Below are 26,791 nucleotides of genomic sequence, written 5' to 3'. Positions count from 1 at the left end.
CACATAATTACGCTGATGACACTTTTGCGGTTTTTGCACATTCTCCTGATTGCTTTATTTTCTTCCCTGTGCAGAATGTGAACACAAACAGTATATTCATACAAAGTATACATGTTTACCTCTGGCTGTTGTCTTTCCCTGGGATGCGATCTCCTGGTGGTTCCATGGGGGAGGGAAGCAGGTTGAGACAGGAAGCTAGGGATTGGCTGGAGTCTTCTCTGGACACTGTGCTCAGATCCAAACACAAATAGTCATTATATCATGTTGGTTTCCTAATCTCACCTGACACTTAGAATTTGCTTAAGTATCTAACCTACAACATATTTTAGTCATCAAAAATAATAAATCTCTCTTTAATCTCTCCTCCCAAATTGAATTAGAGCCATAAAATACCTTTATTGTCACAAAGCACCTTATTAAAATTCAGTAGTGCTAGGTTTGAATAATGGCAACACTATACGTTGTTTTAAAAAATGACATGCCTACATTCAAAGGCACATTTGACTGAGAAGTGTGTAAAAGTCTGGAATAAAAGTTGGTGATGAAGCCGAGATTTCATTTCACATTTCTTCATGTCTTTTTAAAGGTCCCTCTGTTTCTCCCTCTGTGTCGTTGTCTGATTGCACAGGGCGTGAGTCACAGTCGGAATAGGAACACAGAGCCCTGCAGCTGAATACTGTTGGCCATAAATTGCTGTAAAACTGCTTGCTTTTTAATAAAGGCTCCAACAAGCCACCTGAGGGAGGTAAAAATGAGGTGTGCCGATGAGAGTGTGTGGTGATTTGGGGTTGGTGTGTGTCCAGTAGTCCTCTTTCTCTGTGTGTATATAATCTATGTATGTGTGCCCGTACCTGAGACTGTCTGCTTTTTGTGTACCTTAATGTGTGTGCATGTGTGTGTGTGTGTGTTTTTTAAATGAGTCTCTTTAATTGGAGTGTGTGGAAGAACCTTACTCCTCCATCGCCAGCTTAGTCTCTTGATTTTATGAGAACAATCGATCAAACCTTTTAATTTCATGCTACAGTCTGCAAACCATTAGGTCTAATGACTAAGCATACACACTTGTGAGTTAGTGTGTGTATTGATGATAGTGCCTTCTTATGTTCTGTATCAGCCAGTGCCTTTAGAGATGTTTTAAATCTGTGCGTGTTTGTGTGTGCGTGTTCAAAGCCAGTCTTCCTCCAAACACTCATAAACACAGGAAATTCAGTTTACTAGGACTAAATCTATTGTTGTAGTTTTCATTCCACAGTGCTGCTGAACATTTTATTTTATTTGACTGCAACTGTAATATTCACTGAGTCCATCTGGGACTTAGCCTAGAGATAGTTGAATCCAGCCTCATATTTATATATCATTTGACTCAGAGATCTGCTAGATAAGAGTCAGAGCTAGAAATGTTCACACACGCGAAAGAGTCAAGCTGAGGGTAAATGTACCCTGTCGCTATATTTACAGTCAAACATGTACTCCCTGCATCCCAGAAATGAAAGTTGATCACATTTCAAGCTCTTGTTTACCCAATATCACGCTGAGTCATTTAATACACGTGTTTTCCTCAGCCAAGCACCAACTGCCCAAGTGGATGTGTAAATTGTGTGTCTTTGCAGTTTAATGTGTATTAATATAGAGCAAACATCTGCAATTTGAGATCGCCAGAACCACAGACATAACTGATACTCATGTATTTTGCAAGGGTTAGGGTTTTCCCCATTTAACACAACGTTCATGCAAGGAATCACTAAATCTCACTTGCAATGTTACCCAATCATTTAATATCTCTACATTCATCTACCAACTACAGTGAAATAGTAAACTCTCACATGAATGTGCTGAGAAGGATTTTAGTAATCAAGCCCTTTAACACCTTCACATATGGTGTGTTTATAGCCACCTTGAACACTCATTCAAAATAATAATCTCATGCATTTGTTGGGGTTACTGTGTTTTGCACTGCATGCAGCGCTGTGGCAGAACACAAGCAATAATTCTACATTGACAATCATTTTTCAACCATGAGGCATGTCAGAAAGTGTGGGACTGTAATGCCAAAACAACAAAGGAGATAAATCGCTTTAAATTAGGCAGCTAGATCAAAGTTGTGGCACATGCTGAAAGAACCAGTGAGAGTGCTGGTTGTATGTTTTAAGTTGAAGGAACAGAGGTGGCTTACATAGGGAACAGAGAGACAGCGAATGAGAGAGAAATGAAGTAAAAGACAGCAGAGAGGACATAGAAGAAGAAAGGCAAGAAAAGAGAAAAAAGAATCACTGATGAGGAGAGAATACGACCAGACATTTACTTGAATAGTAGCAGGGAGGGATGATGGCAGGAGTCTGTGCATGACAGGTTTTTTTTCTTGATTTCAACAGTTATAAAAGCTGATTCATGGTAGGTCGATATACACTTGTGATAACTGTCGCTCAACAGAAATTAAAGAGTTGGCCGATGTTTCCAATTCATGCTTTTGCGAAAGCTTTCAGTCATCTCCATGGTAACCATGCGCTTTCCTGCAGCCATGTTGTTTTTTTACATAATATCATCCCAACCTGGACTAATTAAATCAGCATGTTACAAGTTATCTAAAGATGTGGATGTTATGCCGTTAAAAAAATTACCATGTCGATGTCGCTGATCGTCAGAGAGGTCCAGGTCTAACATGAGATCATCTTCATCCAGCTCAGAGGAGCCCAGATTGTTTAGGACATCCTGAAGAGAAAAAGCACAACCAAATAAACTTAAACAACATTATCTAAAAATGTACGTCTGACAAAATAATAATGATTAATTACCATTTACAGAATAATATGATTAATTTAGGTTTTTCCATCATTTCCTCACGGGAAGCAATACTTTTAGGAGTACATTTTTTGGTCAAAACAAGACATTATGATGAACAGTTTTAATACAATTTGGGCTAGACACTCATTAATCCTACAGGTTCTGCAAACCCTGAGGAGGAAAACAAATAATAGTAATTAAAATGGAAGATATGACATACATTTGAAAAAATTAGCAAATGTCCATATGGCATATAACAATTACACAGAGATTTTCCAACCACAAAAACACAACATTTTATCAACATTAGCAATGAAAACAATATTATTTTTTATTAGGCAATGGGGGGTTTTGACCTTTCCTGCACTAAATTAGATATTTAGTACTTCAGGATTGCATTACAGTTCATGAAAACATATTGCTTCTCCTGTTATGTGGGGATCATTAAGGTTCAGTTTGAAAAAGCAGTGACTGTTGCAAATGAGGCCGACGTTTTGAGTAACATCTGTTAGCATTCCCTGTGCTTCACGAGCAAAAAATAGCTGCTGAACAAACCAGAAAAACTACAGTGATGCAGTATTTATAAACAGAAGCAGCTCCATTACTTAGGGTTTTTCAGTTTGTTTTTTTCACAATTCAAACATTGAAAAAGATTTCTCACAATCTTTTCTTCATTTTGTGGGTTCTAATAAATGAATCTCACAAAATGCCATCTTAACATTAACAGCTCATGGCTTTGTATTCATCAGCCTTGCAGTCATGGTGTTTTCCACAATACAACAAATCAGTTATGACAGTCAGACACTTAAAGTACTACTTGACCAACAATTTGAGTTTTTTCTTTAAGACAATAACTCTAACTGTTCTAATTTTACTAAACGATTTACAGTTGTACTCATATGTGGGTACCTGTTTCTCCGATAAACACAATTACATTTAGAGCAGGGCATTTCCTTACCAGTACAGTGGAGTTAGTCTAGAATAACTACATTTACAGGCAAATTCCAGCTGCACTACAGCCACAGGACTGAGCTTCACCACTTAAAGCACGCCATCAAATCTTCATTGCTCATCTTTTAGGAAGTGCTCCTATGTTCTTAGTATTATTATGATGTTATAAGGATGCAGTAAGCTGATTCTCCACTTTGACTAGTTATATTCCAAAAGTCAATGCTGCCATCTAATGGTCACCAAAGGGAAATCTACTGCAGAAAAAAAAAACTTGGCAAATAACTGATTTAAATTGTACAGTCTTGCATTGGAAAAAGTGAGATAAAAGGCAACTTAACAGTATTAATGGAAAAAAAAGAGCCAGGAATAAAACTCAGCATTAAATCAAACTCAGCCCAGATAAGTAGCAGGGAACTAAGCTTAACAACACATATGGTGATATTATATGGAGGATGACTGGTAGGGCTTAGTGTTCATGTTCGTTATCAACCTTCCTCTTTTTCTTTGGTTGAACATGTTCATTTGATCACACACATCCAGGAGTGGTTATACATTTTCAAGTACCATCATGGGCTTTCTAAGGAACCTGCTACAAACAGCCAGCATGCTATATTATTCTGGACACAAAAGGACATGACAGTAAAAAGCTCAAATATATGAACGTTATATCTAAAATCAATAAATTCAGCATGACTTATACAGCATACCATGTAGAGGGACTGCAACACCTAAAACTAATAGTAATCAGTACCATAAATGAAAGGTTTTGTTTGCTTGTTTTTTATCTCATGTACTGAACTGTCCTGATACTGCAAATCTCCCCTGTCTGATAACACCACAAGGCTAAACTAATTTCTCACCATCAATAGTACTTTGACCTGGTTCTGAGTAAACTTCATTGCCTGAAACAACCTTTTAGACAAGATTTCCAAAATGAAAATAACTGGATGATGATTCCTACAGCTTTTCATAACATTAATACTGGTGGAAAGCCCTTGCCTGAACTTTTGTTCTCTAAAAAATGTCAATCTTGAAGCAAAGTGAAATATAAAAAGCCAAAAACAACAATGGGCCTGTCTCGTGGAGTATCTGCAGATGCATATAGATCCAAAAATCCAATAACCAACTCTGTTCAGTTCTCATCAATGTTGTTTGGACATAAACAACGTCACAGGCACACTCGTGATCGATCTCCTCCCATCTGAGTACAAGAGCCTAGATGCTTAGTAGTGACATGTCTGACCATTCAACAACACCTCTGCCCATTTGTGTGTGTGTGTGAGTGTGTGTTTTCTAAGGCCATACATGTAAAGCTATTGTGGTCTGTGTATGAACATGTAACATCATGAAGCTGCTTTTCTTTTTTCAGTAAACATCAGAAAAAGACCAGAATGCATTTCAGTGTAAAACAATTGAACAGAAGACCTCATTTCAGACATTAAAGCTAATAGCTAAAAGATATTGGAAAATAAATGAAGACCCATACAGTGTGATACTACTGCATACAGACTTCATTTGAAGCTAAATTACACGTTTTAATGTGCCCCTCTAACCACAGAAATGTGTTAATATGATTTTACAACCCAGGGATGTCACCTTTTTACCTCTGTGATGTGATTTGAGTGAGTATAATCCTTGAGTTAATAGAGATAATATCAGAATCGGGTCTCATTAAAAGATGGCTCCATCTCTTAACTGCCAAGCAGAATGACATCCACAACAGGAATAAGAGGAAGCAAGAGGTTCTTTCCATCCATTAAAGAACCACTGCTTTCTGTTCACACTGTGGAAATCACGCATAGCGTCTATGAAAATTACATTTATTCAGCGCTTTAGGGTAGTAAATTGCATTACGATCAAGGGAGAGAGATTTGGCAGCTAGGTATTATGGCTTCTAGCAAGGGGAAGTATATGGACTAACAAATTACTTTCATTCTGTCAGAGCAGACACTTCACAGCCAGTTGTGTTTACAATGCGCCTGAGGGAATAAAGGATTGAATGTCTAGTCTAGTTTTTACCCAGACGTTCTAACTTATATCACCTGAGATGTGTTATCTTTTTACAAATACCTGCTTCTATCAATACGGAATAATCACTCATCCAAGTGCAAAGAAAACATCCTTTTCATATTCAATAAACAAATATATTTAAGAGAGACAAATATTTAATCCCAGTGCTTTATACTGCCAACTGTGTTGCAACAGAACCATATTTTTACCATGCCCATAAATTTGAGGTTCATATTTTTTACACAGGATTCCTAGCACGTATTGTAAGGTCGACAATTTCATTAGAATATGTCGTGAGTGAGGCAGCTCAGGCAGAAAATATGACTTTGACTTCATAACTTTGACTTTGTGCAGAATCAATCTAAATGACCTTTGACCTGCAGAATCGTGTAGCTCTCCATTGTACAACCAGTTTACAGAGGGGACTTTTCACATGTATGTATGTATATATATATATACACACACATACATAATAGATAGATAGATAGATAGATAGATAGATAGATAGATAGATAGATAGATAGATAGATAGATAGATAGATAGATAGATAGATAGATAGATAGATAGATAGATAGATAGATAGATAGATAGATAGATAGATAGATAGATAGATAGATAGATAGATAGATAGATAGATAGATAGATAGATAGATAGATAGATAGATATTGCTACCAGCACAGGGGGGGGGGGGGTTCTGCTTGGTTGCACTGAGTGCAAGAACAGTGACTGTGATTAAACATAATGAAGTGTTTGATAAGAAGGTGTATAATTTACTTTGTGGAGTGTGGTTATTCACCTGCCAGCCATGCTCCCTCAGTTCATGTTTACAACCATACCCATGCTATTTCCTGACCAGTCTGCTTTTGCCACACCATGCAAATAAACATTCCCCGAAGAAAAATCTGTATGAAAGCTCCTTCACTGGCTTTTCTGATCCTGAGCATCATAAGTAAATTTAACAAGGTATTAAATTAAGTTATGACTGCACATTACCAGGTTCCAATTAAATTTGAGGAATGTCATTTAATTTTCATGAGCTAGCTAGTTGGTTAATTAGCATACTCTTCATTTTAAAACAGTGTAAGACAAAGAAAAAAACTCCCTGAAAGAAGCAACAGTGAAGTTTAACTGAATTAAAAGAATCACTCTTAAATGTTGTTTCTTCGGGAAAAGCAGTCAGTTCCAATCCTCAAGGGTTGGTATGCTGCAGACTCTTCTCTCTTACTCATAGATAATGAATCCCTTATTGTCTTTCAACTACAATCTTTCCAGGTACATTTACCGTTTAGTTTCTACACTGTTCAATGCTTTGAAAGTAAACATATGTAAAATACAAACAAGACATTTCCTTAACATAATCACCATAATATATTTAGCTAGTTAGATAATAAGGACATTTGCATTCTTTGTCAGAAGCTAATTATACATATACATGTGAACATGTTGGTATTCCCATGACGGAAGTGGTTTAAATATGAAGTCTATAACTTCTAATAAGGTAAATCAGTGAGCAATCTCAGTTTTTCCCTTGTAGATATGCATGATTATTGTTTGAGAGAATCTACAGTACAGACAGTTGGAAACCACCATGATTACACAATTAACTGCGTGCTATGTTATCATTGCTAACAATTTGTCTGAAATCAAAGACCACTTTCAGTGCTCTACTGTGTGACCAGTTGGCATTAAGACTTCTAGCCTCAGAGAAAAGGATTTGATTTGAAATATGATTTGATTTTATGCTGGTATGATTACTGTAACTGCTTTCATATGATATCTTTGGCCATAACGAGCATTCAGTACCCACATTTGCAAACAACATCCTCATTGTTTTTCATTTTAAAATTCAACTGTCTGGTTGTGGTTATTATAAATTCTGTCTGGGACAGGAAGTGAGTCCTTATCTGTTGTATGATTAATACAAGTGTCACTTTTGATATCTAGCCTTTACAAGGCAGCAATCTGGCTGGAGGATATGAAAACATGGGGGACTCGGCAGTATAACACCATCTAGAAAGCAAGCTGTCAAGCAACTGGTGATATGCATAAGTAACGCAGTCAAAATAAAGTGGATTGCAGTTAAACTAATCTGCCATATGTCACTGAAACCACAAAAGTGCATGTTCAAAGTTGTTCAGATTGTATCTAGATAGATGGATAAGATTTATGAGAAATGTTTTTTTTGAGAACATCTTATTTAATCCTTTTTTGTCAAACATGAATGAATGCAATCAGTGTCAGTCTGCCACGGTATATACCAGCTGTCACTGAGAAACACATGAGTAAGGAATACTGAATATGCTGGTTAAATAAATACTTCACAGATTTCCACTCAAGCAAACACAGCCTGCCTTCGCCTTACAGGGGCACCTTACAGTTCATCTTGTGAATTCCACAAATAACTCATGTTCGTCATTGCAAACAAATCTTTACTTGCTCTATGATAATCAAATTATGGGCTGTAATGACAAAGCAACAATAAAGCATAATTACCTAGCATACTTTATGGTTCTACTTGAGCTGTGGTGCTTTAGTTTACTCTGCACAGGTGTAGAGTCCCAGAGGCCTCCTTAACACATAAACACACCACAGTCTGACACATTGTATATGCATAAACAATGAGCCATAGCAACCTATTAAATCTGTTTTCTTCACACAATAACTAGCTGTAGTCATGCACTTACTTAGACTATATTAGGGTTTGTATACTGTGGGATGGTGCATGCTGTAAATAAACTCAGACACATGCATAATAGAAAAAGGTGTCTCAATTCAGACTTTTTTCATTAGCTACAACTAACAAATGTATGTAGCAAAGGAAAGAGGAGATCTGGTGAGGCATCATTTAAAACACATTCCCAGCTTTTACCTTTCTTCTACAACTTAAAAGAAAAGTGACGAATGACTCCATGTTTAGTGAAGACAATGAAGAAGCAGATGCAGTCTTTAAAGTACAGAGCAGGGAGTTGTGTATATTCCTGTCCTTTTTAATCTCTCAGTAGGAGTCTTTAGTCCCTGGTAAAATAAATGGGATTGACTTTAACTAGCTTTCCTCTGACTGAGCTTCCAACTTATACACTATTGTAGCTACAGCCTATCCCCTGAAACAAACGTGGATAGCATGCATCAACAAAGACTGGTGCAATGTTTGTTAGACAACCTAAGCAACAAACAAACTGGATATAATGCTTAAATCCTACAGATGACTGAAGAAGTTTTTCAAAGCACTTTCATCCGTCCGCACTGAACTCAGTTTTGCAGCTTTGCCTTCAATAGCTTTAAATGTAAGAAGCCAGGTCCTTTTCTTCACAGTTTTTTCAAGTTCACGTTTCAACACAAATGACCTATTTAAAGATTTGAATGTTTATCTCTACTGAGTGACACAATAAGACTTGAGGTCCCATGACTTTATTATGGCTACTGTAGAGCACCATTAAATGTGTGGCATTGCTCACTTAGCTCCCTTTACATTCCTTTAAGTAACTTGTGCATCTCAAATCAAGATATACGTTTAAGATAAGTCAGCTTCAGTAATTACCACGATTTTCAATCACCAACAACATACCAGCTTTTTTCTTAACTCTAAATGTAAACCACCCAACTACCATGACAAGACACTGCAAGACTGAGCCCTTTAAGTGAATATTAGGAAATATTTAAAATGTTTTAGTTATTTAGATCAAATTAAGAGCAGTAAAGTACGGTATAGTGCATGGGTGGTGTTACTGAGTGAGATTAGTCAGGATCTCTTATCTCACAGTATATTTCAAGAGGGTGGTTTGGCACATGGATACAATTGTAGCCAATTACATCCACTCTTTTCATAGTGTTTAATTAATTTAATGATGCGATGCCAATTTGGTAATCCGGTGGTGAGATTTACTAAAATGTTACCACTTTTCTTGTCCTCGATATGCAGACTTATGGCTGAGTACAACATCACAAATAAGTTGCTACAGGCAGATGATGTCTCTTTTTAAGTTGGATTCATGTTTGAGGGCATATTATTAAATACGTTATCACAATGATCCACTCAGTTTTCATATCTGCACTTAATGTATACTACAGATATCACTATGCAATTAATCTCTTCTTTTTCCCACGTGTGGTGAGTGTGAAAGTGCAAGACCTAAAGAGTGTTCATGATATTTCAACACGTGAACAGTTTGTCGCTGAAGTGTCCAGAATCAGTGTGGCACATTTCTGTTTTTTCTTTTTTCTTTTAAGTTTTTAAGTTAAGCCATTTTAGGATTAAGAATCGTGTGACAAATAAATTAACAGTGTGGGATGAACAATATTTGATTTGCTAGAGGACAGAGTTGCCTTAAATATTTTAGCTGCTATTATTGTTTGCAATATTAACACTGTGCTTTAAAGAAGGTAACTGAATTACGGCAGGTGAAGCTATTGGTTAAGGCTGGCACTGCTTATTTCCGTTATTAAATTTCCAATATTAAACTGCACAGTAAGTGTATTCCTAAATTGATTTGATCTTCCTCTTTATTGTGTTTAAACCTTATGTAAAGCACATGCTCTGCCATGCCTTACTGTGAGGATGTCCAACAGGAAGTACACAAGAGGAAAAAACACATATTCAAGTGTTTAGTCAAGCTGATTGTATTTGTGCGTATGTGTGTCTACGTTTAGACACAACATTAGTGTCTCCTAGGTATGATACATCAATAATTGGGCATACTTACGATTTGGAAAATAAAGCATAGTTTTATGATTAACTTCAAAGTCAAAGTGATCTGATATAATCACACACACACACACACACACACACACACACACACACACACACACAGCTTTGGACCTACCAGACTTCCTAGTTTAGATGATGATGAGTTGTTCCTGTGTTTTAGCAGACCACATCCCTCCATGCCTGGGGCATCTCTGTGGTTTCCATGGATACGAGGACCACCAGCCCCCTCAGATGAGGACCGCAGACGCCTTTCCAACCGCATTACCTCATGGTACGGGCTAACACTGCTACACATAGAGGCTGGAGGAAAGAAAGAAAATTTTAAAAAGACAGACAGACGAGAATGAATTGAGGTGAAACTCTTTTACAAGCAGATACATAATCATATTTTATTATATTTCTAATCAGAAGCAGTCAGTCCTTATTGTGTTTTTCTGTTTGTTTGTTTGTTTGTTTGTTTGTTCTTTTTAATTAATCACAAAGCAGTTCTTCATATTTCAGCATTCAAATGCAGTTCAACCTTCCCTCTCTGAAGCCCTCCGTCTTACTGTTTCACCAAAGTCAGTGAAGTGGTAATAATGCTTGTTTTGTAATAATCATGTTTGGTCCAAACGCCTGCACCAAGATTGTTGTGTAACAATAAAACCAATTTTAGAATGAATGAGAGGTTTCAGTGGCAATACTCTGCAGGCAGACAAACACAGATGATTGCTATAATTGCAACTGGACCAAGAGTGCTCCTTTTTGAACTAAGAGATAAATGTGAAAACAGACGGACAATACCTTGTCGTCTTTCTGACAGACAGGCTATAAAATGATTTTAAAAAACAGCACTTTTGGCCAAAAACTTTCTCCACCCCTGTCTTACACTCACACACACACACTACTACATGCTTGCAAACACACCTTCAACACAAAACCACACTGTTTCTCTTTTGTGAGTATCTGCTTTCTTTGTCCTCAAACTGTAAAAATTGTTACATTTGCAACACGCATTTAGCAATAAGTCACTGAAGAAGCCCTACAACCACAATTTGTCTCCTTGTGCCTCCAACCAATATACTATAGGTTGAGAACAGAGAGGAAAATCAGGTCTACAGTATACTGGGACTCACTCACCACAGGGTTGTTACTATTTTTATGATTATAGTAAAGAATATGATATGAGTATAAAATGAAGACACCAAAAATCGTAACTGTGGAGCCCAACAGACGAGCTCCCCGTTATTCCTGCAGTCCGTCTGTTGTACCCATTGCCCAAAAGCATGTAAAATGTAAATCAATATTCATGTACTTCCCTGCAAGTATAGTTTGCCACACTGTGCGTGAGTGGGTATGTGTGTGTGTGTGTATTTGTTCACAATCCCACAATAGGCCACTAATCCTGCACTAACAGTACAGCACAATCAGTCACTCCTACACTCTGTACTGACAATCAAGTCACAGTTACAGTACGGCTCTTTTAGAGTTTCTAATCCAACAAAAGAAAGTTGATAATATGTTGAGGTGAACTTGCCCACTGTAACTCAAATATTTCTTGCCTTAGTGTTTTAGTGTGTATGACATGCATACCAAAAGATCAAATTGTAATCCTAATTATAATTGTCCACGTCTTGTATTAATGACTTATAATGTCAACTAAAAGCAGAGCATAAATAAAGTGATTAAACTCTGACTCGGAATAACACATAACACATTTGTCCTTCTGCAACCCTAAAATGTGGCAATACTTTCTTTTAAAAAGGGAAATACAGTCAGCCATAATTTCTTATCAGCATCTGGCAGAAGGAAAAAAGTTAGTAGAAAATTTAAAATGGGCCTGAAGCGAGAACGACAGTGACAAATCAGCTCTGGTTGAAGAAAACATTTTCAGTTTTGCCACGCACTGTTTCACGAAAGTCAAGCAACAACTGGCACTGATTTATTAGACAGTTTTGTAGTTGTACAATGTCAATTTTATCTGAATTAGTTCAGAATTTGGAAGTTGGAAAAACCCATCTGGAGTTTTCCAGCCCAGTTTGTACCACCCTTTAAAGGGCTTGATAATGTTCTGTTCAAGTTTTTTATTGGCTATATTATTCACAGTTGTTCAGTCATGTATAAGGAAGTAATAAAACCAAACACTTAAGTGGCAGGAGTATGGCATCACTTCACTTTAACCACCAAATAAATATTTAACATCAAGCTAATTTTGTTAGAAATTATTGTGAATTATTGTCTCAGTTGTCATGCATTAACCAGGGCCCACGACTCCCACTGTAAACTTGTGTATGACATCGTTGTGTAGCTGCAGCTGTTCATGTAAATCTGTGATTTACCTGCTAGTGTTTGCATGAGTTTCATACCTGTGTGTGGCTTCCTCAAGTGAGAGGACCTGGGTTCATGGCGGCCGCAGAAATGTCCTCTTTCTTGAACAGAGAGCGTCTTTCTCGTCTTCCTTTCCGATTGCTCTGGGTTAGAGTGACAACCCTCGCTGTGCACCACGCACGCCTCGCTCTCACTTGTGGTCTCCGTGTGGTAACCTGCCTTCCTCTCTTCCACCAACTCCTTCCTCTCCTCTGCTGATACCTCTTCCCTCACTTCCTGTCTCTCCTCCTCCCTCTCCTTCCTCTCTTCCAGTGATTGTTCCTGTAAGGGTACGCAGGGTACAGCTGTCTCGGGTTCTGAGAGGGAAATGGCAGTCTCATAATCTGTGTTGTTGGCTGTGCTGGTGTCGGGGAGTAACGGTTTTTCGGCACTGGACTCGGCTGGAGTGAAGAAAACCTGAAGAGATGACATTTCATTGAGTGAATACACAACATTTGGCATTCCAAAATATAATCTCTGAATAAAGAACTGTGAATTCCAATAAGACAAAAAGCTAACCGAGAGGAGAGCCCACTTTATTATTATTATTATTAACATGGTGGATATGCATGTCCTTGGTCAGCATGTTTAGATATTTACTCTTCAATAGCTACCGTACAGAGCTTTGTCTTACTAAACTGTGTAAGTGGTTTCCTTTTTGGAGTTTCCTCCTCCAACAAGAAATAAAATAGAATAAATTCCTTGAGAAATGGAAAGTAGTGAGCACAGGGGTGTGAAATGTGAAGGGCCGTTTGCAGACATGCATAGGGTTTGTTTTTCATGCCTTAGCTCTTTCAATAAAAGGACTTTTCATGCCCGGTGCTCAATTTTTATGCCACATTTCACACATTCCACACTCTGGTCATAAATATTCCTCCTTTATGGTTTTTGTTCCGGACATCCAAGGGTACCTGGTACAACCTGGTTGTATTGTATTCTTGTGTCCTAAAGCACTCACCATCTTTCTCAAAATACATTTTTTTTGTGTGTTTACAAGTACAAAGATTTGCAATTTAGATCATTAACAGGCTCAAAATGTTTAATTTTTATCAACATGAAACATATTGTATTTCTATAAAGAACATTTGATTCCAGCGAGACATAGTACAGACTGTAAAATGAGTGCACTACCTGCGAGGTAGAGACAGCCACGCTGAAGTTCTCTGGGGCAGGTGGAAGTTCAGGGGAAGCTGTGTCTGTAGCTGGCCCAGCTACTAAGGCAGTCCCTGGGGCTAAACCAGATCCGGGGCTGGGAGCTGGCAGAGCATCCACCTCAGATACAGAATCTTCTGTGATGGCAATGAACTCTGAAGGGGTGATGGCTGTGGTTCGGTCCTCTGATATCATAGGGGACTGGAGTGAACTCTCACCACCAGCTCCAAGCAGCTCCCCTGGCAATGACCCCGGGGTGAGCCCTCCTGCCCCATGTGTAATGGTGGTGGAGCTTGGAGGTTCCAAATTCACTTCTGGAGGTCTGTGGTGATCAGAGTTCCTGGAGAAGCGGTGGTGAGCTGAGAAAGATTTAGGCAGCAGCTGCTTCTTCTGGCGTGATGACTGTTTGTTGTTGTTACTCCCACCACTGTAGTCTTCGAGGAACCCAGAATCGTCACCCTCATTGGCCCCTGAGCTGCTGATGCAGTTGATGAACACATTTCGATTGGCTGTGGAAGAGGAAGAGGACGCTTTGTCAAAATCCTCTGTCTGAGAACGCGTGATTTTCTTGTGCTTGTGGCTTCCAAACCCAAACGAGTGGCGTGACTTGGGACGTCCGCCACCTTCACTGAACCCTGTTGAAAATGACGTCGTTATTGTCTGTTGGTTGTTTCCGTTTGCATCTGTGCTCTGTGACAAAGGAGGCGTGAGGTTTAGGTTGATTGGCTGGACACGTGGATGACTGTTTCGCTTAGCTGTGAAACTAAGCGATGGAGTGCGGAAAAGGCTCCGGCGTTTCCCGGTACTGCCTGAACTGGAGTTGGTGCTGGAGGGCGATGAGGTGTGAACGCCATTTCCCACACCACCCGAAGAAGGAGAGGAGGGGAGAGATTCCTGCCTCTTACTGCTGCTGCGGCGAAAGATTGGTAGGCGGGAAACCAGTGTTGAGCGACGTGAGCCTGATTCACCCATCGAGAAGCTGAGGCAGTGGGGCCGTCTGAGGCGCAAAACAAACACAAAAACCAGTTAACAGAAAACAAAACAGCTTCACATTTACATACAAAGATAATTCAGATGAAACACAACACACCTCAAACCCTCGTCTTCCTCTCATACATCTATAAACGCCTTTTGCCCTCCGTACTTATTTGTTTTCCGATTCCGATCTGCCAGTCATCTCATATTCAATAAACAATTACATCTCAGTTGATAGTGTGGTCCTTGCTCATTAAATCTCTGAATGAGAAAAAATATTGAAAATCTGTAAAATTAAATGATGAGGTGCTTTCACTATTTTCTCTATTATGGGAGGTTAAAAAATTCAGATAACTATGTGATTGTGGACATTCACTTCCCATCCAGTTGGACCATAAAACAACTGATGGAGGAGCACAAAGCATTCAAAATTAACTGAGAAAATTCAATAAGGGGGAGCTACAGTGTGCAGGTTGACATAAGAAATCTCACTTTTCCTTTGCTGAATGAGTCAAAAAGCATCTTCCCCCTGCAGATGCTTGTGTTGCAAACATTAGTATGACATGATGGATTTTTTGCTAGTCAGGTATACACGTGTACACAAAAACAGCATTGTTTACCCTGCTGCTAGCTGGATGTGAAGTATGTGTGATGAAAACAGTCTGCCTGGAAATGTTTAAGTAGTTATCAACTCCGAAAATACCCAGCATACTACAGATGCCTTGTTGAGGTGCAGTTCTGCTTCTGATCTATCCATAATTGATAAGAATAAAGATAGGAATGTAAGGGATGTGAAAGGTCACAGAATGAGAGACTTGTCACTCTGTCAACATGCATTTTTAACTCTTAACTACCCTGCAATCTGTCATGTCCTATTAAAAAAGTCATGAATGTTATATTTTTCTTATTTTGAGCACGTAAAGCAGTGGAATCTGCACCAGACCATTCAAAAAATGAACAGGAGACATTAATAATTCAGTGAAGCACACAGAGCTGATGTCCTGATGATACGCTGTTCCAGTTCAGTCTGAATCTGATATGAAGAACGTCTGTGCATGCATGTGATTATTGCAGGTAGAAGGATTGGAGTGATTTAACATATTACAATCATCATTTTTCTACCAGCAGCTAAATCCTGAGTATGTTCCACATGTTGAGTCACGGAGTAAAATTTTGGTAAATACTCATACTTCCATTATTTTTTCCCATGAATTAGCCCAACACTGACTGTATAGTCCTCGTAATGTTGAAGAAGTAGCCCCTGTGAGAGCTACTGAAGTGTTTTGTTTTCGATCTCTGTGTAATAAGCTTACATTAACACCCTTTACTGAAGTAGCTTATCAGCTTGTCACATCCTTGAAAGTAAATATGATCAAGCACTAAATAAACAGTGATGTAATTTTCTATTTTCACGTCAGGTTAACTCAGTGTAATATATTAAGAGGTGACCAGTTAAACAATTAACAATAAAAAAAATGCCATTGCTCTTTGCTCTGTCCTGGGTTTACGCAAAGCTGTCTATGTCTGAGCAGCTTCATCACAAACTTTTGCAAACATTTCATCTGAGGAGCAAACAGTCCATCCATGTTTAGTTGTTTTTCACACCACTTACATAACCCTCGGACCTGGTCACTGCACTCTGACCTGGCCTGTTAAGACAAGGTAAACATCCTCTAACTAATTAGATATTAAAACAGAGTGAGAGCATATGTTATTTTCCTGGGCAGTAAACAGTGAAATTACGGAATGCCTCCAGGTATCAGACCTAGTCAGTGGCAAAATGAAGGGGGGGTGTGATAAAATAATTTTAACTGACCGACCATTATTGGACCTGCAGCTGTATTTGGTGTGGTGCACACCAGACAATCAATGAGTGACTGACGGCAGATGAGTTCACATGAAGTCTGCTGAGGGTAAAGCTCACTAAAACAGGTTAAGAAAAGAAAATAAAAAGGTTAGTGCTGGTCTATAGCGGGTGCTTACTTCAGTTCTCCCTGGCCACTGCACAAGAAGTGAGACAACCTGAATTACAGAAGTTAAAATAATCAAAATAATCTCAGTTCTTCTTTCTACTGCCTGGTACCGGTAGTGACAGTGCTACCATACTGAATAACAAGGTGCAGCCAAAACACAGTTTTATCTGCTGTGACTTTTCCTGACTTCTTTTTGAATGTGCTCACCAAAGGAATGCTGCTAATATCAATAAGTAAACAACACAATGCCAGTCAAAACCACTCCAGTGTAAAATCTCTATAATTACACCAAAATTCCCCCTAATAGGTTTTAGCTTCATACCAGCTCAGAAAGGGTTGTTTTCAATGTTAGAAGGTATTGCTAACAGCCGCCAGGATATAACAAATTACTGCCACAGTTCTCAAAGTGCAGATATGACACTTCTAAGAACCAGTAAACTTTTTTTTTAAATTATCACTGACAGCTTCAAATCGCTTAAAGGAACTCGTTGATCTATTCACTATCAGTTTATGTTCTATTCAAAGCCAAGTATTGTATATTCTCATAGCATAAACAACACAAAATATGTTGGTAATGTGTTGTTTTGAATCAGCAGCTCTAGGAGTTCAGGAGAGCCTCTTCCACGCTCCTAATGATCACACCATAAACCACATTACCCTGAAGTCTTTTATTCTTGTTGTGTACTTTAGTTTGCACTGTCTTACCAACACACTCTACAACCTGGCACAGTGCTAGTTAATAAATCTAACGTATGGGACCAAACTCCTCCCCAGTACAAGATTATCTGTCTGTTTGTGAGGAGGTGTGTAAGGTGTGTGTGGGGTGTGAGTAACTGGGTGTTTCCTATGAAACAAGTTCTTGATGGGATCTCTTACACAACAGTAACCATATATTACACCGTACACTACAAAGGACTGCTGCACTTAATACTGACTGAATGCAGAGAGCAATATGTGTTATACAAGTTTTCATAGTTTCCTGGTTAGGAAGCTGACGCCTATGTTGAAGTAGGAGGTCATAATGGAGCAATATGGCTTCAGTTGTTTCAGAGAATATCAACACTCAAATTTTGAGAGGAAAAAAAGTAATTTGTAAGGTTGATATGATGACCAAACAATATCAGATACCTAAAAAAAATTTAAAGATGGGTTCGCAAGTTTTTAGGTCTGTCTTAAGACAACAATCAGTTGCTTAAATGAACACTGAAAGAGGCTTTCCTCGCTGTAATCATTCCTCATGTTCATGCTGTCCAGAAATACCCTTCAAATGTGCTGTCAATGTAAGTGATGGGGACAAAATCCACAGTGTGCCCACACAGTCATGTTATTCAAAAATGCATTTTGAAGCTTATATGAGGCTTCAGCAGTCTGAGTTAGTCATATCAAGTGGATATCTGACACATTTACATTCTTTCTAGTGTCAAATTCTCTCATTGTGTTTCCTTGTTGAACTGTGGAAGAAGTATAGTAACAAAAAGAGGGACTTGAAAGGACTAACGTTTAAAGATATCTACTTGATATGACTCATTTTGACAGATGAAGCTTCACATTAGCTTCAGACGAACTTTTACATAATTTTTTGCACAAAAGGAGGACTTCGCCCCCACCACTTCCATTGTACATTAAGTGCATTATGAAGGGATCTTCTAATGGCCAGAACAGGAGGAATGATTATCGCTAGAAAAACCTATTTCAATGTTTATCAGAGCATCTGATTATCGTTTAAGACAGACTAAAAATTACAAACATGAGCAGAGGTTTTAAGTTGTAATAACAGGTTATAACTCATATTAGAAAGGGCAAATTTCTCCCGATAACTACTCTATTATCACTTAATCAATGTTATATTAATATATAACGCAGCTCCTTTCCCCTTTTGTAATCCATTTTTGTTCACATTAAATAAAGTTAAGGAAATGGATATAACAAAACTACACACTTCTTTCATAAAAGCCAGGACATGTGGTCAAAACAACCAGGGTCTCAAATAACAAACACCTCTCAATAATCTCACACCTTTCGCCCAACAGAAACACTAAACACATGACAACATCCTGATTTTGGATCACTAGAGAAACAAGAACCTGAAGACTAAAAACTTCTGCTAATTTGAAATACACACCCTATTATGGACACTTTGAAAATGCATGCATTTAGAAAACATGCTACAAATGACACACACATAAGCAAACTGAGCAAAACATTCACCAATTTGACAACATGGCATTGAGAAACCTGTAAACAGGAAAACATGAGCAGATGCAGAAATGCGCAAATCATAATAACAGAAATGATTACAACCAGTAATACAACAATGCTGCAGTTATAGTTTGGGACTATAATACTGAACTAAACAGTGTGATGGCACACCCTAAAATAACGACTTCTCTCTGCAAACATTATAGTTAAGTATTTCTATTGCTTGACTGTGCACATCCGTATCATCCTTGTTAAGCAAAGGTGAACTCTGATCTGTTAGTCAGAAAATACACCAAAACAGAAAACACATTCTTATGACCTCGATGTGGGCTTCTACTGAAGTGTACAGTAGGTGGATACAGTCTACTAAAAATCCTGACTGGTCACCGAGTAATTATATCAGACTTCAGACAGTTTCTCTAGAGCCAGAGAAAGACAGTTTTCAAAGGGTGGGTGATATTCTTCCTCCTTTTTGTGTAAAATCAGTGGAGTGTCATATCTTGTCTTCTATATTTTGTGTAGCTTTCTGATAACAACATGCTATTTAACCAATTTATTTAAACTAAACAGCAAGTCGAATGGTGGGAAGGCTAACTTCAACAACATCCCATAAGCACCTGTGGACTTCTAACTGAGTGGCAAAATCTGCATCTATTACCTTAGTACCAACATGAATATCATAAGAGTGACATTCATGATCATCCCCTCAGTAAACATATTCATTGTTACTGAACATCACATTTTTGGGGTTTTTGCTGAAAACAGTTTTTATAGGGCTGCAACATTATTGGTTAATCGGCTGATTATTTTCTTTATGAACTGTTTCATCAAAATTAAATGCCCATTACAGCCCAAAGTGGTGTCTTCAAATGTATTTTGTCCAAAACTGATAATTGATTAATTAATTGATACATTTTCTTAAAAAGAAAATAAAAAAAAGTCCAAAATCTCTGATTCCAACTTGTGAAATGTTAATATTTTCATATTCCTTTGGTGCTCTCTGACAGTAAACTTGAGAACATCTCCTTTGGCTGTGATTGATATTATATGTTTCACCTTTATCTGATCAAACAACTAATCGATTAATTGGGAAAATTATTGATTACTCATTAATGAAATTACTAGTTATTTGCAGCCCTGGACTAATAGATTACTTGTCTAATGATGGCAGCCCTATTTTTTTAATGTGTATTATATTTAAAGCTGATATATGACTCTTTTATGATTAGTAATTGTGGAGGCTAGTCTGTGTTTTACAGCATGTCTACATCACAACAATGAATGGGCCTGAGCGTCTAATAGTGTTACCAACATTTCTTACAACCATTTAACAGGCCGGATTGCTGCTTTTTTATTATCTCTATGAATTTGCAGTAGTCATCATATTGTACAGTTTGCATGAATGAGAGATGCAGAGGTATAAATGTGTGTAAGCAGCAGCGGGAGACCAGCAGCTGTCAAACCAGAAACGTCAACAAGGCTCGTCAAACCTTAAATCCAGCCTTAGCTTAGCTCACTGAACCGCGGCGCGTAAACAGCGACGTTAATAACCATTGCGACATTGCATGAATAAAATGTACAGTATCCCCGCTTTCAAACTACAGAGGTCACCGGTGCTGAGAGGAAATAGCAGGCTCTGTCCGGTGGAGGCTGAGCCGGGGCGGCGGACAAACACACAAGCGTCCTACCTTACCTTCAGCGGATTCCCAGAGTCTCCACCGAGGCCTCTCCTTGCAAACACAGCTCAATATATCTTCGCTTTAAGCTCATGCGAATAATTATCACCTTAATGAGGATATCTGGATTTGTACAGTGGCACTGAAAGGTAGCACCTTGTGTAGCACTGACGCCAGTATTACGCCTCCGTGACGTGGAGGCTCTTTTTCCTCCTTCGTCTCTTCCGTGTTGCGACGACAGCAGCGAACAGGCGACCAGCGTGCTCAACGTGACGTCCCTCCTCCTCCTCCTCCTGCACCTCCTCCTTCTCATCCTCATCTTCTCTCCATCCTCCTGCAGCAGGTGGATGGATGGCAATCAAATATCATCAGGGTTGGGAATGTTACAGATTACTAGATACCCTATTTAAAATAAGAAGTAATGTAATTATTTCAATTACTTAAAAGTAAATTCACTTTTTACATTTGATTACATTTTGATTACTTTTCTATTTTTCTAACGAATTTCTTCAACTGTTAGGGTAAGTGTAACCATTAAGCACCAAAATCTAAGTTCATGTGTTTTTCATGTATACTGACATGATTTATAAGGGAGATAATTTATTATAAAGCAAGATTTATCTCTCATTTGAAAATGTATTCATTAGATCATGTAGATTTCAGAATATAAAATAAAGATATGTTGTGAAAAAAAAGTCAAAAGTCTGGCATGGGCTTAATTGGTACTGTAACGCCATTTAAGACCATATGTGATCCAAATAAGGTCCATGTCATGATTTATTTACCATTGATTAAAAAAAAAAAAAAGTCATATATATTATTTTCAAAGAATTAAAAACCACAATATATGTATTCAGTAATATGTTTAATTTTTTATTTGTTTTTAATGAGGGGAAAACTCTCCTCCTGAGTACAATCTTAAAGGTCTGACTTTAGTCCTTTGATGTAACCTCCTTTTTTCACTAACTGTAACGGATTACAGTTACATTTATTTTGTAATTAAATTAAGTAACGCCGTTACATGTAACTAGTTACTCCCCAACACTGAATATCACTGAGGTGTGCCATTAAAATTGAATCTCCTGTAGGTAGGTGATTAAAATGTACTTACTATTCTGCATTAGATTGAATTTGATGTTATATAGGCCTATATTATGTGTTGTGTGGTGTTGGGTTGTGTTGTGTTGTGTTGTGTTGTGTTATGATAAATGTTTGATCATTATGGCAATTGAGCATTGACCAAAAAGAGTTTCAGGACCTGTCGTAAATCATTCCATAAAGATATTGCATTAGCACAGATTAAACTGCCCAACAGTTGATTAAAGAAATGAAAATCAGCCCCAAGACCTTAGCCTATATGATAATGCAAGAATTCAATATGATAGCCTAGATAATAATATAACTGACAGAGCCCTTTCAGATACAGAATGAGTGCTTAACTTTCAAACTTTAAGTACATTTTGCTGATAAAACTATTGCAGCTTTACTTAACACACCACCACCGGGTGCGGTGGATTTTGTCCCCCATTTCTCACAGTGTGGTTGCATTGTGACAGAATGAAACAAAAGTTATGGATTACTTATTTCTGCAGATTTAAATAAAGTCAGTTGCTTTATTTACTGGCAAAAAATACTGTAAATGTGGAATGTGCAAAGTTTCAAGCAAACTTCTCAAGTTAGTTAGTTTTTAGTTAGCATTTAGTTGTTTTTCCAGGTGATACTGAACGGTGATAGATTTATAAAAGACAGAAATTCTGCAACCTTCGACTCCCTCAGTGCGTTGTGTTTCATGTAATTTAAAAAACATACCTCAACATTTTAACTGCTTAATAAAGTAAAGACTAAAGATTTGAACAGCTCATAATCAGAGAAAAGAGATCTCAAACATACATTGCACTACTATGAATACAGGCAGGTGACAAATTGAAGGAAATAGCAGTACATGTCTGAACGTTGAGGGGATCTGGTGGTTCTGTTACGCTGTGAGGGGCATTATGCTGGCATGGTTTGGGTCCACTTGTCCCGTTAGAGGGAAGAGTCACTGCAAATCAATCAACAAAGTTGTTCTGAGTGATCATCTTTATCCAATGAAGAAACATTTTTATCCTGATGGGAGTGGTCTCTTCGAGGATGACGAGGGGTCACCGAATGGTTTGAGGCGCATGAAAATGATGTGAATCATATGCTATGAGCTTCACAGTCATCACTCTCAACCTCAAATTAAACACCTTTTGGACCATCAAAATACTAAATGAGTGAACATCATGAGGTTCATACCTCCAGTACAGTTCACACTGTCAATAACAAGGAGTGTTGATGCCGTTCTGGTGGCACATGGTTGTCCAACACCCTACTAAGACACTTCTTGTTGCTTTTTCCATTAATTTGTCACCCATTTTAGGTAGAAAGTTTAGGAAGAAATCTTAAAGGCTGTGTTAACTTCTTATCAGTTAACACCTCATTTTTGAACAATATTAAAGAGACAAAATAGATTTAAAAACACACTAGTTTTATTTGATGAAATCCCCACACAGCAAATTAAAAAGTGTAGCATTTCCAGGAATCCGAGCAAACAACAATATTTTCACATCTTTACATACGTCACATACAGAACCCTCCACTTACACACCACATCCAAATCCTCTGGAGAAACACACAAAGACAAATGCACTGTCTGCACTTAGAACCATTTTTACTGCAGGAAACATTTGGAAGGATTTTATATCAAGGAAACCCCTTTTTTAAACCACAAAGTAAACTATAAACTATTAACAGTGCAAATTGTCTTAATAGGCTTAATGTCTACCTAAACTGCTTTCCTTTGTTCTACAGCCTGTTTAATAGTATTGCACACATTTATTATACACACCTGCAGAGCCAAACCGATGCTGACATGCTACAGATCTTTAAAGTGCTAGCTTGGAATTAGATTGAGAGCCAGCCTGCAACATATTTGGTTCTAAATTCACTACTGAAAAGCAAACTAGGATGCGTTTTTTTTTAATTTAGCTGTAATATTGAGATTATAAGACTTTCACCAAACTACATACAATGATGCTGTGGCCCCTACCAATAGAAGAAAGCCACCTTAAAACAACATTCAGCTGTTCAGTAATTAACAGGAATACATTCCGTGATAATAAAACCGTGAACCTGCCCTGCGAATTGATAAATGCATAGACATGTTTTAAAGATGTTTAAACAGTCGATTTTTAAAAGACAGGAAGCAGGGTTCAGGTTTGTGACCTCTGAGATTTGCAGTGAAAATAACTGACAGCAACACTAATGAGACAAAAAATGCACACTGTCAAGGATAAATATTTCATTTCCAGACTGCAGAAAGTTTATGTCCAGCTAAATGTAAGAACTAGATTTTATTAAAATGTTATGAATCGAGACAAAAAAAAATCATCATTACTTGATAAAGTCTATAAACAAACATTTAAAATTGACAAATGAAACCAACACCACAAAAAAGAGGAAGAAAAGGTTGTTAGTACCATTTTGAAAAACACTCCTTTGACAAAAGCAGTTGAACAATGAGTAACATCTGCTTACATTAATATCCATCAGTAGTGATACACATCTGTTTCAAGTCCACGAGCAAACACCAACTAATAACATGAATTTTTAAGATGCATTTTATTTCACTGAAAATAATGTCTCTGGATTAATATGTACATGGAAGTTAAAATCAAACATTTTGAGAGACCAGCTTATTACCTGACATTAAAGGCGGAGATATTGAACTGACTGTTTATGAACAAAGCTGTAAATCAAACCAAACTTGTTTCTGTTAGGAAAGGTACAGTAGTTAAGGTTTTCCAGGCCTGACAGATAGAGGTAGGTAGCATTGGGCCCCAGTCAGGGCCAGAAACCTGAGAAAACACACACACCGATTACCATAACCCTCCAGAAATTAAAATAAACATAAATGTACGAACAAACCCACGTGCAGCTACAAACTAACCTATATGCAAACGTGTTTTTTCCCAGTGAAGTGTCTCCCTGGTGTGCTTTCTTAAGACGCAAATATCTGAGCTGATTTACACAAAGCCAATCAACCACTTAGATGTCTGTCTGGTAGCCAAACTCAATGACACACTAATATGCTACACCTTATGTGTCTGCAAGTAAACAGTGGATTTGATATTTAAAAAAAAAAAAAAAAAAAGTACTAAACAGCTTGTTTTGTGATAGCACTTTTTTGTAAGAACCTGAAACTGTTTTTAAACTGTGTTTAAAGGCTGCTCGGCTACAGAGCTGTGTGTTGCACTTTAAGTCAGCACCAGAACCAACACGCTTTGGCTATTTGTAAAAACTGCAGCTGTCAAACTGATGTTGACTGCAAGTACACGGTGGTCTGGTACTTGTATAATGTTATGATGTTTAAAGTCACATTCAGTGCTGTGCAACGAACGTGAGAGTGCAAACAGTGAGAGACTTGAAGGAACTATTCTAGGATTAAAGTTAAGTGTGTGACAGACATTGTGAGACATTGACGTGTTGATTAAGTTTAACATTTAAAGTGAAGAAGCAAACTAGGTAGTGATCAAATTCTGATGATTGTTAACATGTGCGAGGCGTCATTCATCTTATTGTGCAAAAACAGCTGACTGTAACTGTGACAAAGACGAAAAGTAGTGTTTTCTGTGATAGTCAAGAGTAAATATGTAAATAACGAGCCACACTTAACACCATTAACTGTTCTAATCCTGACACCAGTGTTTGTGATAGAACTACAATAAAAACACACACCGTATTTAAGCTGATACGTTTTTTCTACAATACTTGTGCAATGACACACCAACATCTGCTTGCTAGAGCAAACAAAGTGACCCATTTCCTAAAAAAGAAAAAAAAAAAGGCACAAAGGCGCTAGCTTCAAAAGTAGCTACAAGGCTACAAGGCTCTCAGGTCCACTAAGATTACAACTGAACCTATGCTGCTACATAGAGACAAACAGTTACAGCCAAAAGAAACAAAGACCACCCAATAATGTGATTACTTATTACACATCTATAAACATAAACCTGGCAAAAGAGGAAGTTTCAGTGTAAGCTCAAAGGCGTTTCATGTTAAAACAATAAGGATTCAATGTGGCTGAAGTCTAACTTCGCAGCCAAATTCACAACATTAACAGCAGATTACAGCTGGCAATTAAAACCAAGTAAATACAACTACCAGACACAGAGACTTTGGTATGTAGAGAAGACCTTTCACGTCTATACCAACCTGTCAACACCTCTGTATGTAGACACTAATATTCAGTGTCATACTCATACATTATACATACCAGCTCTAAATACGCCAGGCTCTGGCAGAGATCCCATTATCACATTAAGGACCAACAGCTTTGACCACATTTGCCTCATCTGACCTTCAGAAAAATGGATGATTAAAGAGATGCAGGTCCCAATGCATCGACAACCTCCATCCCTCCTCAAAAGGTCAGTCTCTTGGCAGTGAGGAACTCTTCCAATTGAACCTTGCCGCCACCCATGAGGCCAAAAGCTGGATACATTGTTCCCGAACAATCCACCTGCCTCTCATAAAGGCACCTCATGGTGTCGGCGTCATAAAAATACACCCGGCATGCCTCATAATCGAGGCATACCCCCATGCGTTGTGGCATAGGAAGTACGCGGTTTCCAGGGTCACCGGCCGGTGCAGCTGCTGTGGAAACGGAGGAGGATGACGAAGCCTTGGGGATGAAGAGTCTGCCCATACCCACTGTGAGGAGGGTGAAAGGCTGGGAGAGCTCGTAGCATGCATCTTCGCTGCCACTGTCATGCCCACTATCATGATCATACCTGGTAAAAGGGATGAAAAGGGAGATTTTTAACAATTTGCATCAAAAGATTTAAGTCAGAGTTATAAATCATGTACAATTTAAGGCAGCATGAGAGTCAGCTCCATTTAAATCAAGTTAGATTGAGTTTTGTCCATTTACTGTTGAACTATTAAAAAGAGTTCAAGTAAACATTCTAAATTGTTGAAAGCTTTAGTTGCTTAGGAATT

The 26,791-nt window shown here is 38.1% G+C and overlaps 2 protein-coding genes across 5 annotated transcripts in view; both read right to left on the bottom strand.

The window, feature by feature from the left end:
• The window catches only part of ccser1 (coiled-coil serine-rich protein 1), a 138,267-nt gene extending 117,394 nt beyond the window's left edge, over positions 1 to 20,873 (bottom strand). Inside the window, exons 1-6 of the mRNA XM_062417320.1 lie at positions 20,788 to 20,873; positions 13,927 to 14,944; positions 12,795 to 13,212; positions 10,565 to 10,749; positions 2,619 to 2,709; positions 120 to 225 (exon numbers count right to left, since the gene is read on the bottom strand). Of these exons, the coding sequence (XP_062273304.1) occupies positions 120 to 225; positions 2,619 to 2,709; positions 10,565 to 10,749; positions 12,795 to 13,212; positions 13,927 to 14,919 (1,793 nt within the window). The 5' untranslated portion in view covers positions 14,920 to 14,944; positions 20,788 to 20,873. The remainder of the gene's footprint in view (positions 1 to 119; positions 226 to 2,618; positions 2,710 to 10,564; positions 10,750 to 12,794; positions 13,213 to 13,926; positions 14,945 to 20,787) is intronic.
• A 5,110-nt stretch (positions 20,874 to 25,983) lies between these two features.
• trim36 (tripartite motif containing 36) overlaps positions 25,984 to 26,791 on the bottom strand; it is a 31,015-nt gene continuing 30,207 nt past the window's right edge. For all 4 annotated transcript variants that reach the window (XM_062417593.1, XM_062417594.1, XM_062417595.1 and 1 more), the window contains one exon: positions 25,984 to 26,583. In XM_062417593.1, coding sequence (XP_062273577.1) covers positions 26,214 to 26,583 — 370 coding nt within the window. In that variant the 3' untranslated portion in view covers positions 25,984 to 26,213. The remainder of the gene's footprint in view (positions 26,584 to 26,791) is intronic.

The sequence above is a fragment of the Scomber scombrus genome, chromosome 4 (genome assembly GCF_963691925.1).
Source record: "Scomber scombrus chromosome 4, fScoSco1.1, whole genome shotgun sequence".
Classification (NCBI taxonomy): domain Eukaryota; kingdom Metazoa; phylum Chordata; class Actinopteri; order Scombriformes; family Scombridae; genus Scomber; species Scomber scombrus.
The sequence above is the reverse complement of the archived record's forward strand: the minus strand, read 5'-3'. Positions and strand labels throughout refer to the sequence as shown.